Source organism: Vespa mandarinia, chromosome 19 (genome assembly GCF_050613455.1).
Source record: "Vespa mandarinia isolate Hongniang chromosome 19, ASM5061345v1, whole genome shotgun sequence".
Lineage (NCBI taxonomy): Eukaryota > Metazoa > Arthropoda > Insecta > Hymenoptera > Vespidae > Vespa > Vespa mandarinia.
The window spans coordinates 198012-210556 of NC_140828.1; the positions used below are offsets into that span (position 1 = coordinate 198012).

Here is a 12545-nt window from a genome sequence, read left to right on the forward strand (position 1 = left end):
GCGTATCAATTTTACTAAGCCAACGACCCCAAACACAAATCAATGATCGTTCAAGAATGGTCGTTGTGTAATTGCCGAAAAGTTATAAATACACCAGCTTAATGATCGGACTTAAATCAGATCGAGAGAGGGTGGGATGGACTTGACAAGAAAATAAGAAAATATTCGATTATTAACAAATGGCCAAATAAACCGATAGAAATATCGGTACAACATTGAAGTATATTATTTTTTTTTTAATTCATAAAAGACTTACAGATGTAATGAAACAAAAATGATACCCTACGAAATATTAATCACAAGAAAATTATCAAATTTTACGATATAATAATTTTGACGACCTAATTTAATGCAAGAAATTGTTTCTTTTTTTATCTAACATAGCGTCTTTGAAAAAAAGAAAAACCGATGGTAAATCGTTAATGAACGCTTATTTCTTTTTCTTTTTTTTTTTCCTTTTTTGTTGGTCTATTTAAAAAACGGCTTATACTTAAACGTCGAAAGCAACGTGTTTCGAGGCAAGGTTTCATTTTCTACGATGCATGCGATACACGAAAGGGAAACAGTGCTTAACTTATTATTATACGTTGGGGAGAAACGTGGCCGGTAGGAATATCAATGCATCCTTTGTATCGCGTAAATGTACGTATGTGTAACATGCATACATACATACCTATACCTATACCTATACCTATACCTTTACCTATATGTATGTATAGAAGCGTGTCAGACGCAACCCACCGAGAAACAGGCGTTTACTCTCTTTTTTAGATTTTTATTTACCTTCGAATTAACATCTTCGACAATAAAAAAAATTATATATATATACACACACACACACACACATTCTTTTTTGATAAACGAATAAGTAGGTGCCACGCAGTATATCGATTGGATCCGCGATACGAAACATTGAAAATATCCTCAATTATAGTTTATCGACGGTATGGACTTTTTATCGTCGATAAAAAGTTGTACGACGACCTTCGAAAAAATTCGAAATTTTATCGATCCACTTATCGTTTCTATCTAATACGAATGTTTTGTACTTACTGTTCCCTTTTTTATTTCTTTTTTTTTTCTCTTTTTTTCTCTTTTTTTCTCTTTTTTTTCTCTTTTTTTTTACTCTTCTTCATGTTTTCAAACGCGTCAGAAGAAAACTATGACGAATTTGATTGGTCGTGGCGCGCAGCTGGCTGGCCGCGTTCGCTTCCAATGAAATTACATATCGCTGACCCGTGTCATCGGCTCATCGATCATTCTCTCTTGTTGATTCCGTCGACTAAAATTTTCATCTCACTTTATCCCTTTGATTCATCTCTTTATTGAATGCTGGTAGTAACAATACATCAAACTAATATTACCCCGGTTTTACGAAAAGATCGAATAAAACACGTCTCGATTGTTTATTATTATCTCTCTAGTTGGATGGTGCTCTCAAAATTCTAAGAATTAACAGGAAAGAGAGAAAAAAAGAGAGAGAGAGAGAGAGATTGAGATTGAGAATAAGACAAAGAAAGAAACGAAATAACCACGTCCATTATTCCGTCAAATCCTTGAATACAGAAACAAACATTAATTTCACAAGGATTTAAAATGATGGTTTCTTCAGAATAACCTGGTTCAAAGACCACGGTTCCGCACGTCATACTTGCTTTACACAAGACAGGCCGAGTTTGCCGAGTTGCGAAGTTTATCCGGAAAAACAAGATATTTCTTACATCTTCTTCTTCTTCTTCTTCGTCATCATCATCATCCTCTATCCTTTTCTCTTTCGTTTGAAAAAAAAAAGAAAAGAAAAAAGAGAAAAAAGAGAAAGAAAGAAAAAAAGAATCATCGTCACGTCTCGGAATCGTGCTAACGGTTCGGCAAACAGGACAGGGAAAAAGAGAGAATCAACGACGTGTGACAGACAGGACGACGCCGTTCCTCTTATCAGGTTTCGAGCGTTTCTATGTATATGTTTACATATATATATATATGTGTGTGTGTGTGTGTGTATGTGTGTATGTATGCATGCGATATACATAGAGACACAGTCACGTAGGCACAGGATGTATACGTATAACATCAGTTTTATTTGTTTTATTTTTCTCTTTCCGTAACACCTGAACGATCCAATCGGTGATATCGATGTCGTTCAGGTGTATGATCGAATTTTTACCAGACACCGAACGTACCGATATCGATATCATCGAGTTCGAGATAACTAACTAACTGCCAGTTGTGCTTCGTTCCTTCTTTGTTTAAATCATCGACGTCCGTGTGCATTCAAAAGTCTTTAAGGTTTATTCAATTTATTGTTTTATTTTTATTATTATTATCATTTGTTTTATTCTCTTTTTTTCTTCTAATAGGTATTCTTTAAATTTTGAACGTATTTTGTCATCGTTGTTGCGATAATTGTAATGTTACAAAAAGAAAAAAAAAAAAAAAAGAAAAATAAAAGAATTGTTAATTGATTTTATTGTAAAGGTTTTACGTTTAACACGACACTTTCGAGATCTATAAACCGACCATAAGAACCTCTGTCTTTCATCGATATCACGCGCAGTCTCTGTGTTTGCGTTTGAGTTAAATAAACTCAAAGGTGTCAAGTATTTTCTCTGATATATTCAATATAAGTGAGTGGTAAAGCGAACGTTCCTTCAAACGAGCTGCCTATATTCACTGTTTTAATGCTAAAAGCGCCTTTGAAAATATCAGCTTCGATGCATATGTACGTGTATATATATATATATATATATATCTTTGTAGAAAACGTATTTTACGTATATTATATCAAAAAGGGAAGAAGAAAAAAGGAAAAAAATAGGGAACGTTTGGATTGAATGTGAAAAGTAATTGGGTGAAGATCGAATAAAAAAAATTCTGTCAATTTTCATATTGAGGGAATAAATAAAATAGAGCGAGGATGAATGAAAGTCTAACGAATCCGTTGATACACGTATGTACCAAACTTACGTGTATTATATGAAAAAAGAAAAATAGTTGAATTAAATTCAAGGACTAGTTTGAAAATTGTAAAAAAAAATACCGTCAGGGTCGGATTTTCATATCGAGGGAATGGATAAAATAGATAAAAGAGGAAAAGAAAATATTTAGATAAGATTTAAGAATTGATTCGTATAAAGATTGAAAAAGATATTGTCAAGCATGGAATTTTCATATCGAGTAATAAATAGATGAAACAGGTGAGATGAAAAACTAACGAATCGATTGATACATGTGTGTATAAACGTATGTATATTATATGAAAAAAAAAAAGAAAAAAAATTTCGTATTGCAGTCCATAATAAATAAAGATATAACGCGGGGGATGATAGGTGAGATAAAAAAAACGATTCCGATCAAAATGTTTCAACTCTTTCTGATGTTTTTCTCAGCAGACAAGTGGTCTCTCTCGGTCACGAGTCACGTACGCACTCGTTCCGCTTATACTGTTATTAATTAGTGCAAACAATCTCGACCATATGTCGAGGATTGCTTGCGGCGTTGGTTAACAGTAAGAGAGCTAGATAGATAAAGAGACAGGGAGAGGGAGAGAGAAATATATATATGTATATATATATGTAATATAGATATATATATATGTAAGAAATATATATATATATGTAATATATATATGAGAAATATATATATGTAATATATATATGTATATATTGGGTTGGCAACTAAATGATTGCGGGTTTGGCAACTAAGTGATTGCGGGTTTTGTCGATAGATTTTCCGCATTCACTTAGTTGCCAACCCAATAGAGAGAGAGAGAGAGAGATCCTATAATTTATATATCGAGATAGAAGAATCCAAGAGAGTTAGCAGACTGCACCAATCAGTAGATACAGGAACATAGTAGTAAATACTGTACAATAATAATCTCTTGATATCTTTTGCAAATCGTAAGCGTTAGTAATAAGCGAGATTTCGTCTGCGAATTAATCATTTAACGTTTATGTATTAAATAATTGAGGAATTTATTGCAGTATTAATCATAGGTACCAATGATCCTTCCTATTTAATGAAAATTTCAAGATTAGATCCAAATAAATTCATTGTATTTACGTATGACGGTTAACATGTTTAGGTACGTCTCCTTTGGTTATTTTTTTCTCTTACATTTTTACATATGCAGGATATTCAATCGAGTTTTAATCGAGCAATTAGTTTTTGAAACCCTTTGAGATCTGTGAAAAAAATAATGCAAAAAAGGAAGAGTACAGTTTATGCGTGTGGTATTTCGTTCTCGTGAAGAACAACCTTCAAAACATCGGTTTTAAATGATAATATTAAAATGATATTAATATTCATAATTTTGTTTTTCATTAAACACTTATTGATTTAACGCGGAACACCAGTTTATCCTTAATTTACCATTCATTCCAATTCTCTCTCTCTCTCTCTCTCTCTTTGTGAATATATTTCACATCGAGCTTCGCTATAGAAAGGTCTTCAGACTTCGATCCGAGAGTTGACATCGTCCGATAGCGAGAACAATTGTACGTATAAGCCTATATGAACGTACTGATGATGTACCGAGTTTCTTATGATTGTTAGCAATATCCATGATTTCTCTGGAATGTCAATATTATCTGTTCAGTTGGCACAATGTTCAAGAGTATATATGTGCAGAATATTCTCTCTCTCTCTCTCTCTCTCTCTCTCTCTCTCTCTCTCTCTCTCTCTATCTTTCTCTCTTTCTCTATTTCTCTCTCTTTCTCTTTGCAGTTTATACATTGGGCATTGATCTTGGAGGACACACGTATACATATATTCATTATTCATTCTCAAACATAAAGCTTCCAGCTTCTCTCATGTCATCGGGAGTTAGCAAAGCTCGTTCCGAAGTGCGAGAGGGAGAGAGAGAGAGAGAGATAGAGGTCAACTCGAGCAAGATAGCCCTCTTATCGAAGAAGAGAGAGAGAGAGAGAGAGAGAGAGACAGGGAATAATAAATGATTTATTTGCTGACAAGCACCTGTTTTACAAATTTACGTGATATATAGGATCGGTTATATTAATCTTTTCTTGAATAGTTCCAATAAATTAGGGTTGGGAATACATTAATATTGCTTTATGGAAAGTCTTTTTAATTGTTAAGAATTATTTTATTTAGATCCTCGTATAATCAATAAAGAAACAATAAATTTATTGTTGTTTCTATTTTAAATAATTAGCATTTAATAATCGAATTAATCGAATACGATGCATCAAATTTGAACGTTCAAGCGTAAAAGACATCTCTCATTCTTTCTCTGTTTTCTTCTTCTTCTTCTTCTTCTTCTTCTTGGAAATCTCGTTTAACTCCTCGGCTTTCCTCGTTTCTATCCGACTCAAGTTGTGCCTCACGAATTCGGCTTGTCGTGCTTGGCAGCATGTTTTATGACCGAGCTGCTTTATAGCCAGCCCTTTGTTTGTCGGACCTGGCACGGAGACCCGGTGGCTGTGGGTTGGGTATTACGTACCAACTCCGACGCCATCTCTCTTTCTCTCTCTCTCTCTCTCTGCCTCTCTTGCTGGCAGCGTTAATTTATTTATTTCCCTTTTTTACTTCTTATTCGTTATTTCCGACACGTACTCATTCGGTTCCTCTGTGCTCGAGAAAGGTCGATTTATTGAACGCCAACTCGTATCTCCCGTCAAATCGTATCGATCTATCACTCCTCCCAAATATTCCTATCGCTTTAATATTTTTCCTATCTTTTTTTCATTTTATTGTCGTCGATATCAGAAATGTAGTTAGACAATAACGAATAAATCAATAATGAAATAATGTTCGTCGGTGTTGTTAGTCGTCCAAGAAAGTTACTTGAAAGTTGCGAACGCATGCATTTGTCTCAATGTATTTGATTGGTCGTCGACGATTAAGTAAAATACGTGCTCGTATATTCATTTGAATCTAATGATCATTGATGAGCAATGGTTGACGAATGACTGAAAAAACCAGGCAACCAAATATCGTCCTCGTACATTGCTTGTCTTTTCATAATCGTTGATAAAATACATCAACAATATACATTGATAACTTTCTTGTAAACCAGACACTGTCGAATGTAACCTTCAAGGAACGTAAAGGACAGTTTTGTGTTTTTTTGTCGAAGCTGGTTGCCGACTTTGATCGGAGGTTAGTCGATTGGTTTTTGTGGTCTTTCGTCGATTTGATTTTTGTAATCTCTCGTGGACCTGGTTGCCTGGTTTTTGTAGTACTTTGTCGATTTGATCGGAAGTTAATCGATTAATTTTTTTTCGTGGTCTTTCATCGACTTGGTTTTTTGGTTTTTTTTTTATCTCTCGTAGATCTGGTTGCCTGGTTTTTATGATATTTCCTCGACCTGGTTGTCGAATTTGATCGGAGGTTAGTCGATTAGTTTTCGTGGTCTTTCGTCAATCTAGTTGTATGGTTTTTGCGATCTCCCGCGGACCTGGTTTGTGCGATTTTACACGGATTTTGCTCGTCTAATTTTTGTGGTCTCTCGTCGACCTGGTTGTCGAGTTTGATCACGGAGGCTGGTCAGTTAGCTTTTGTGGTTTTTTCTCGACTTGGTTGCTTGGTTTTTCTGGTCATACGTCGACCTGGACGTCTAGTTTTTCGTCGTACCGATCTGACATTGCGTACTCGCAATCGGCCTTAAAAATATTTCTACTTAATCTACACCGTTATGCTATATCTATATCATTCTGGCCTCTTTATCGTTTCTCTTTCGCGCCTAACGTCGTTATCGCGTAACCGTAAACCCGGCATCTTTGGTGGCAAGGAAAACTTAGGTATTGCGCGAGCAGCTCTAGCTCATTGTCATCTCAAAAGCATACGCCGAGTACGGATTCTTTTCCCGTCACGTGCCGCACGAACGAAGGAACCTATCTCCCTCTTTCTCTCTCTCTCTCTCTCTCTCTCCCTCTTTTCAACCTCCGCATCAAACTGCGCCTCTCTTTCCTCCCTAACCCTCTCTATACCCGCCGTATGCTTCCTGTCGGCCATAAGAAACTACCGGTCCATAATAATGAACTTCCAGCATGTTGTTCGCGCTACGGTTTTTTTTTTAAACCAACGGTACGTCTCCTTCTTGGATCGAAAGATCGAGAGATCGAGAGATCCAAGGAACGAAACTGTTCTCGTCGCGTTGCTATCACGTATTCAAAACGTTTAGCGAATTATAATCGTTCACTTAGCCGAGTTTCCGTATTCAACTCAGGAATAGACAACTGATGTACGCGACAGTAAAGCGATTATTTAGATCTTGTCTCGTTATCTAAACCACGTCGATCGAATATTAGATCGAATATTTATATATATCGACATGTTGCTACCTTTGAAGATTTCTCGAGGTTATCCGTTACACGTTCGCTTGAATAAAAGATGATTAAGTTAACGTGCTTAGGTTTAAGTAGTAACTAGTTTAGAAAGAAGGCGTGACAGTAGGACACGATTTGAGAGCACGCGTGCGTTTAACGTTCGTAGGCGTTTACGCTTTTTGTTCTCTCTGTTTCTCTGTCTTTCTGTCTGGTCTCTCTGTATGTCTCTTTCTTTCTCTCTCTCACACACCCACTCACGCACACACATTAACTCTTTACCGTTTACAAAGCAGACTAGGAAGAGACTGAACCTTTAAAGCCTCTTTTCTCTCTGTCTCTTTCCCTCTCTCTCTCTATCTCTCTCTGTTTTTTTCTATGTCTGTGTATATGTGTGTACGTTAGGTATACATCAGGCGATTTCACACCCCCACTCTTTTTCCTTTCTTGGCTCTTTCTTAAGGCTAAAAACCGGCTTGTTTGAGACTTGGATCGTGCAACGCCACCACCCACTATTACTACTACTATGCTTTTCTCTTTCTTTTTCTCATCTTCTTTTTATCCTGTTTCTCTCTCTCTCTCTCTCGTTCATCATTCGTTGCGAAAGGCCATCTAATACATTACGATAAAATGGCGACTTGTGTACTTACGAATCGATGGAAAGCACACCGACGCAAAACACACACGTCGCCACCCACACGTCTTAACGTCGTAAGATCTCACATAAGTACGTAAGTACGTATGTACGTACGTTTTAGAAGGAGGATTATTCCGTGATTTTCGCTTTTTCACCGTAAATATTACTCGGATAAACGTCAAGCTCACTTTAAGCTTTACGGTTAGCTATCCGCGACTTTAACTGCGAAATACGATATATCATTTTTCTCTCTCTCTCTCTCTCTCTATCTTCACTCATATTCCTACGTCATTTCTTTTTCCTTTTTCTTTGTTTGTTTTTTTTTCTTTTTTTTTAGATTACCAATCTCTTGTATAATGAAAGCTTTTTATTTCTTATCCTTCTATTTGTTTCTACAAACGTATATATATATACATATGTGTGTGTGTGTGTGTGTGTATTATAGCTAACACGTCGTATGTATGTATCTATGTATATATGTATATATTTACGTATCCTGCGTGCTGATTTTGGTTCGGCAATGGATCACGTCCATCGACTCGAGATATGATCCTTGGACTCAAATTCTCGAGATTGATTTCGAATGGTTGATCAAATTGCAAAGCCTCGAGCGTATCACTTGAGTTTATCTCAAAAGCTAGGAATCGGTGATGTTACATTAACACCGGTATTATCGATTTGCGTTATCAAGCCTCTCTACGCGGAATTACCTACAATTCATTTCGTGCACGCAATACGATAGATAGATATTATATATACAACGAGATATATATATATATATATATATATATATATATATATATATATAAATGGACAGGAAGAATTATTACAGATACGTTTCGAACGTCCTTGGAGTATTCTTCTCGTAAACATATTTAAATCCCAACTTTGGCTGGATATGAGAGAGAGAGAAAGAGAGAGAAAGGAAAAGAAACAAAATGTCTAATAGACACGTCGGAGTTTATTAATATTCCAAAGGGGTCATCGTCATTTTCTTTTTAAAAAGTTTCACGGGACCACCGTGGCGTTACTTCGTGTATTATTGCCCGTACGGTCTTTTAAAAGACCCGCGCCCTATAGGGACCACCTCGACGCAGTCCAGAATATCTTATGGTTAGAGTACCACGTAAAGACATGCGGTGTCATTGTCTCGTGAACTCAAAGACGTAACTATAGGAATTTCATTTTTATTCGCGTTTGATGGAAAACCTTTGGGAAATCTATGTCCTTATAAAAAGGACATATGATATCTTGATACTTTTTAAAAAAGTTTAAAATCCTAAGAGAAGGTTTAAAGAGGTCGTAGGCAAAAGAAGAAATAAAAATCAGAAAAATTTTTTTCTCCTTTTTTTCTCTACACGATCTTAAATAGTTGAAGTTAAGCAAATGATGATATGTGGGCATAGTACAAGCATCGTATCTATCCACATCGTTACGACGACGTAGAGTTCGCCTACTACGGGGTCTCGTGTCCTCCTTTATCCTCTATCTATTCATAGACGAGAAAGCGAGCTGTCACGGTGACATACCGAAAGACAATGGATAAAAGAGAGGCGAAAAACCACCGGGTAACTACTCCTTGTGTACTTAGTTGGAAGAGGTTTTTTTCTTTTTCTTCCTTTTTTTAAAGGAACGTCACCTTTACTAGAAGATACAGCGACACGATTCGATCGTACGGGGAACCCCCGCATCTTTTCTCTTTCTCTCTCTCTCTCTGTCTCTCTCTTTGTATACTTTCCTATGTATCTCGTTTAGAGATTAACGACACGATAAAGGTGGAGTTGGCGTTTAAACAGAAGATAGATAGATAAGGGTAAAAGAGATGAACGAACAAGTCAATATCCAGTGGATTATTTCTATTTATTTCTTCTTTCGAGTTGGTACGAGTTTAACAACAAAAAAATTAAATAAAAAAGAAAACAAACCTAAAGACGAGAAGGAAGAAAATGAAGAGAAAAAAAATAAGAAGGAAACGAAGTAACAAATAAATGAACGAAGATGTCTATCGGAGGATGTACGAGAAAAATTTGGAAATGAGGAAAAATTGGAAAAGAATGGAGGGAAAATAGGACGGAGATTTAGTCATCGTCGGCCCTCGATATATATCTTCGAGAGGGCTCGTAGAAGTAAATAGTTAGTCGTGAACGTAGGCGAGGTCGTCGACCTTGTAGCCTCTGCGGTTCCTCTATCCTCAGATGCCCGTCCCTCTTATGGATCCACGCTCGTCCTCGTCGTCTTCTTCGCGTCTCCTAGAGAGCTTCTCTTGCATCCATAGAGTACTTCTAGCCATTATATTCATCCAACTATCCAAACGTACGTGCGTATCTCTTTATCCGTGTAAATGTGTATGTATGTTTCTCTCTCCCTCTCTCTCTCTCTCTCTCTCTCTCTCTCTCTCTCTCTCTCTCTCATTGTGTGTGTGCGCGCGCGCGTCCATCCTTTCGATGATATCTACAAGGTGTCATAAAGAAAATCACATACTCGCTATCAATATTACTCGACAACTACTCGTGTCATCGTTTGTTCTTAGTCGTTACCGTTAGAGGAGCCAACCAATTGAGAAAGTCAAAGAGGAAACTCGGTCCTAACTTACGTAGTACGTTCCTACGATGATTTCCAGGCTAACGAGTGAGATTAGATGCGATACTACGCGACTCCGTGTTCTTTTAAGTTTCATCTCGACACTTCCGTTTATATCCGTTCCTTAGATATCTATCTATCTGCATATACCTTGATTTTTCTCTCTAGTCACGGATGGTTGGTCAAAGAGAGAAACAGAAAAAGAAAGAAAGAGAGATAGAAATTTTCTAAGATTTCGAATTCGCGTCTCAATCGAATCTTTGATAGCATAACCAAAGATTGAATTATTTATTTTTTCCCTTATTAATCGCAATGTGGAAACGCAACCCTAGAACACGTTTCTGCTCTTTCCTTCTTTGTACATATGTATATATATATACATACATATTCAAGGCCGATTGCAAGTATCGACGAATACCTACTAGAAGGCACGATACGTGTAAATGTCAAGGAAGTGCAGGAGATGCCGTGTCTTTGCTTGCTCCGCCTCCTCGTTCCTCTCCTCGTTCCTCTCCTCTCCCCTCCTATCCCTCACCCCTTCTCTCTCTCTCTCTCTCTCTCTCTCTCTCTCTCTCTCTCTCTCCTTCTCTCGATCCATGATCCACGATCTACGTTTCATTAGTCGAGCTTTCACGCCAACTTCTAGCAAAGCACGTATGAATCACTACGTTCTCTGATGTTCCAATTAGAATTGTAATCATTACAAGTTTCGATTCTTACGTACGGAATTTGTTATCTCTATTGCCGTACGACGTTTGTTTGTTTATTTTATTTTCTTTATTATTATTATTATTATTATTATTATTATTATTATTATTATTGCAATTATTATTATTATTTTCTTCGCTTTCTAGTTGGCAGGCTCAAGGCCTCTCGATTCGATCAGGATGGAGCTACGCTGGTCCCTCTACTGCACAATAATACTGCAGACTTTCGTAATGGCTTTGCACGCTATCGACGACTTTCGGCATATTTCTTACGAAGGTAAGATGATATTTTTTGTGATAATAACAGCAACAACAACAACAAGAACAACAATAATAATAATAAACACAACACATAAAACAACTTCGCGTCAATACGTATGTATAGAAATGTTATATAAAAATATGTTGTCCCAAAAACGTGCGGAATGGTTCGATCATTTTTCAAGAGAGGAGAATAAAAATTATCTTCTAAAAAAAGAATTCTATATCCAATAATGATATCTGCTAAAGTATTGATTTGTCAAAGAAATTTCCAGACAATCCGAAGCATATTGGATTGCAAACCAAAATCTTATTAAAGCTGATAATAATCACAAGACTAATGATAATAATAAAGGAGGTTAACAAATGGACAATATTTTTCAGGTGTTAGTAACGATCTGTGTTATTATATCCCTAACAATGGCATCTTTTTGCAAATATTTATAACATGCAAGAAATGCCACACCCATAGAAGAACTCGAGAAGCAATGTTGGAAAAACAAGTTTCGTCTTCTCTGCTCTGTGATAGTCTAATGAACTTAATAGTCGTTTCCCGATCGTCCTCGAGCCTAACGATCCATTTCTCTCTCTCTGTCTCTCTCTCTCTCTCTTTTCGTAATAGCACAGCCACGCAAAGGTGCGGACTGCAACGCGTTGCACGCCGAGGGCGGCGACCAATCGACCAGTAGATAGTCAGCATCCCGTAATTTTCATTTGCATGTAAAGTACTTCCTGTGGCTAGACCGCGAAACTCCTCCTCTTTCTCTCTCTTTCTTTCTATCTTTTTCTCTTTCTCTCTATTTCTACCTCCCTCATTTTCTCTCTCTCTCTCTCTCTCTCTCTCTGTCTTTCTCTTTTAACCAGAATGTTCGTCTTTTTGCCCAGAATAAAAATGATCTATTCCTTGGATATCATCTCGTACAGCGTATTTCTTTCGGAAAAATATTTTTATCCATAAAATTTTCTCATATAAAATAATGGCACAAAATATCAAAACTCACTCTTGTTTGTTTAAATATTTAAGAATGTAAAAAAAAAATATTAAAAGTTTCAATACTACTATAATCCGTATTC

General features: G+C 36.5%; 1 protein-coding gene across 3 annotated transcripts in view; it reads left to right on the forward strand.

Annotated features, from left to right (window-relative positions):
• Sema5c (Semaphorin 5c) overlaps positions 1-12545 on the forward strand; it is a 54805-nt gene that overhangs the window by 5741 nt on the left and 36519 nt on the right. For 2 of the 3 annotated variants that reach the window (XM_035884827.2, XM_035884825.2), the window contains exon 2: positions 11358-11487. In XM_035884827.2, the coding sequence (XP_035740720.1) occupies positions 11391-11487 (97 nt within the window). In that variant the 5' untranslated portion in view covers positions 11358-11390. Of the gene's footprint in view, positions 1-2241; positions 2287-11357; positions 11488-12545 lie in introns of those variants that run through there. The other variant, XM_035884826.2, reaches the window with a different exon arrangement.